General features: G+C 38.5%; 1 protein-coding gene across 1 annotated transcript; it reads left to right on the forward strand.

The window, feature by feature from the left end:
* The first annotated feature begins 272 nt into the window (after positions 1 to 272).
* On the forward strand, positions 273 to 938 carry LOC127218713 (60S ribosomal protein L9). The gene has a single exon (XM_051179715.1). The coding sequence runs from the start codon at positions 297 to 299 to the stop codon at positions 873 to 875; it is 579 nt and encodes a 192-aa protein (XP_051035672.1). The 5' UTR covers positions 273 to 296; the 3' UTR covers positions 876 to 938.
* Positions 939 to 1,539: the final 601 nt, after the last annotated feature.

The following is a 1,539-nucleotide window of genomic DNA, read 5'->3' on the forward strand; positions in this document are numbered from 1 at the left end:
GAAGAATTCTGAAATAAATCATCCAGTCAATGAATAACAAACTGCATTTATGTCTTCATGGGCAGGTAGGGATTTTTAAAAGTCCAATGTATGATGTTTCTTAATCAGGAAGTAGGCTCAGGATATGGCTCAGAAGTTAGAGCACAGGGCAAAAAGAAAAGCTTCAATAACATTCTTTTCATAAAAGTCTTCCCTTGAAGAATTCTTGAAATGTGGGACTGCAGGTTCTTTAATATGAAAAGAGCACTTACAAACAGAAAATAATAGGTTCTCTCTTTGCCCCATCTACTGCGAGAATGAAGACCATTCTCAGCAATCAGACCGTCGACATTCCAGAAAATGTGGACATCACTCTGAAGGGGCGCACAGTCATTGTGAAGGGCCCCAGAGGAACCCTCCGGAGGGATTTCAATCACATCAACGTAGAGCTCAGTCTCCTTGGGAAGAAGAAGAAGAGGCTCCGGGTTGACAAATGGTGGGGTAACAGAAAGGAACTGGCCACTGTCCGAACCATCTGCAGTCATGTTCAGAACATGATCAAGGGTGTCACACTGGGCTTCCGCTACAAGATGAGGTCTGTGTATGCTCACTTCCCCATCAACGTCGTTATTCAGGAGAATGGGTCTTTGGTTGAAATCCGAAATTTCTTGGGTGAAAAATACATCCGCAGGGTTCGGATGAGAACGGGTGTTGCTTGTTCTGTCTCTCAAGCCCAGAAGGATGAATTAATCCTTGAAGGAAATGATATTGAACTTGTTTCAAATTCAGCGGCTCTGATTCAGCAAGCCACAACAGTTAAAAACAAAGATATCAGGAAGTTTTTGGATGGTATCTATGTGTCTGAAAAGGGAACTGTGCAGCAGGCTGATGAGTAAGACCTAAGTTACCCAACTCCAGAAACAAGATCCTGAATTTAAGTACGATTTGGCATGTCTTTTGGGACAATAAAAGACTTGTATTGAAAAAAAAAAAAAAAAAAAAAAAAAAAAAACAAACAGAAAATAATAGGTAACAGAGAATATGAGCAGCCTATTCACACAACAAATTTTCTTATACTCTAAAATATGAAATGGTCAATCTCACTAAAAAGAAAATCTAAAAACACAAATTAAAATTATTCTATAGGATAAAAACATCTCACAAAAATACACAAACCATTAAAACTTCGAAAACTGCCCATTTATCTGATTTATTGGAGCTTGATTTCTCAGGAACCACACTGTTTAAAATACAGCAGGTCTAGAATAATCTGAAATACATGTGTCAGTATCACATTCCCACAAACTTCACCACCTCAGTCAATATAGAGCAACCTAGTGGTAAAGAAATTAATCCAGGAGTACAACGTATTTCACAGAAAATACTCATGCACGCTAAATGTCCTAATTACTTAGGGTCACAGGTCACCTTTCAAAACATTAAGTTGTGAAAAGTCCACCTAATTACATGGCATTGAGATCTTTAGAAAAGGGCTTTTCTCCTTCAAAATACCTCAGTTAAGCCAGCAGATAAATAGGGGCCAAAGAAATTCAAGAAAGG

Source organism: Phodopus roborovskii, unplaced genomic scaffold (genome assembly GCF_943737965.1).
Source record: "Phodopus roborovskii unplaced genomic scaffold, PHOROB, whole genome shotgun sequence".
Classification (NCBI taxonomy): Eukaryota; Metazoa; Chordata; class Mammalia; order Rodentia; family Cricetidae; genus Phodopus; species Phodopus roborovskii.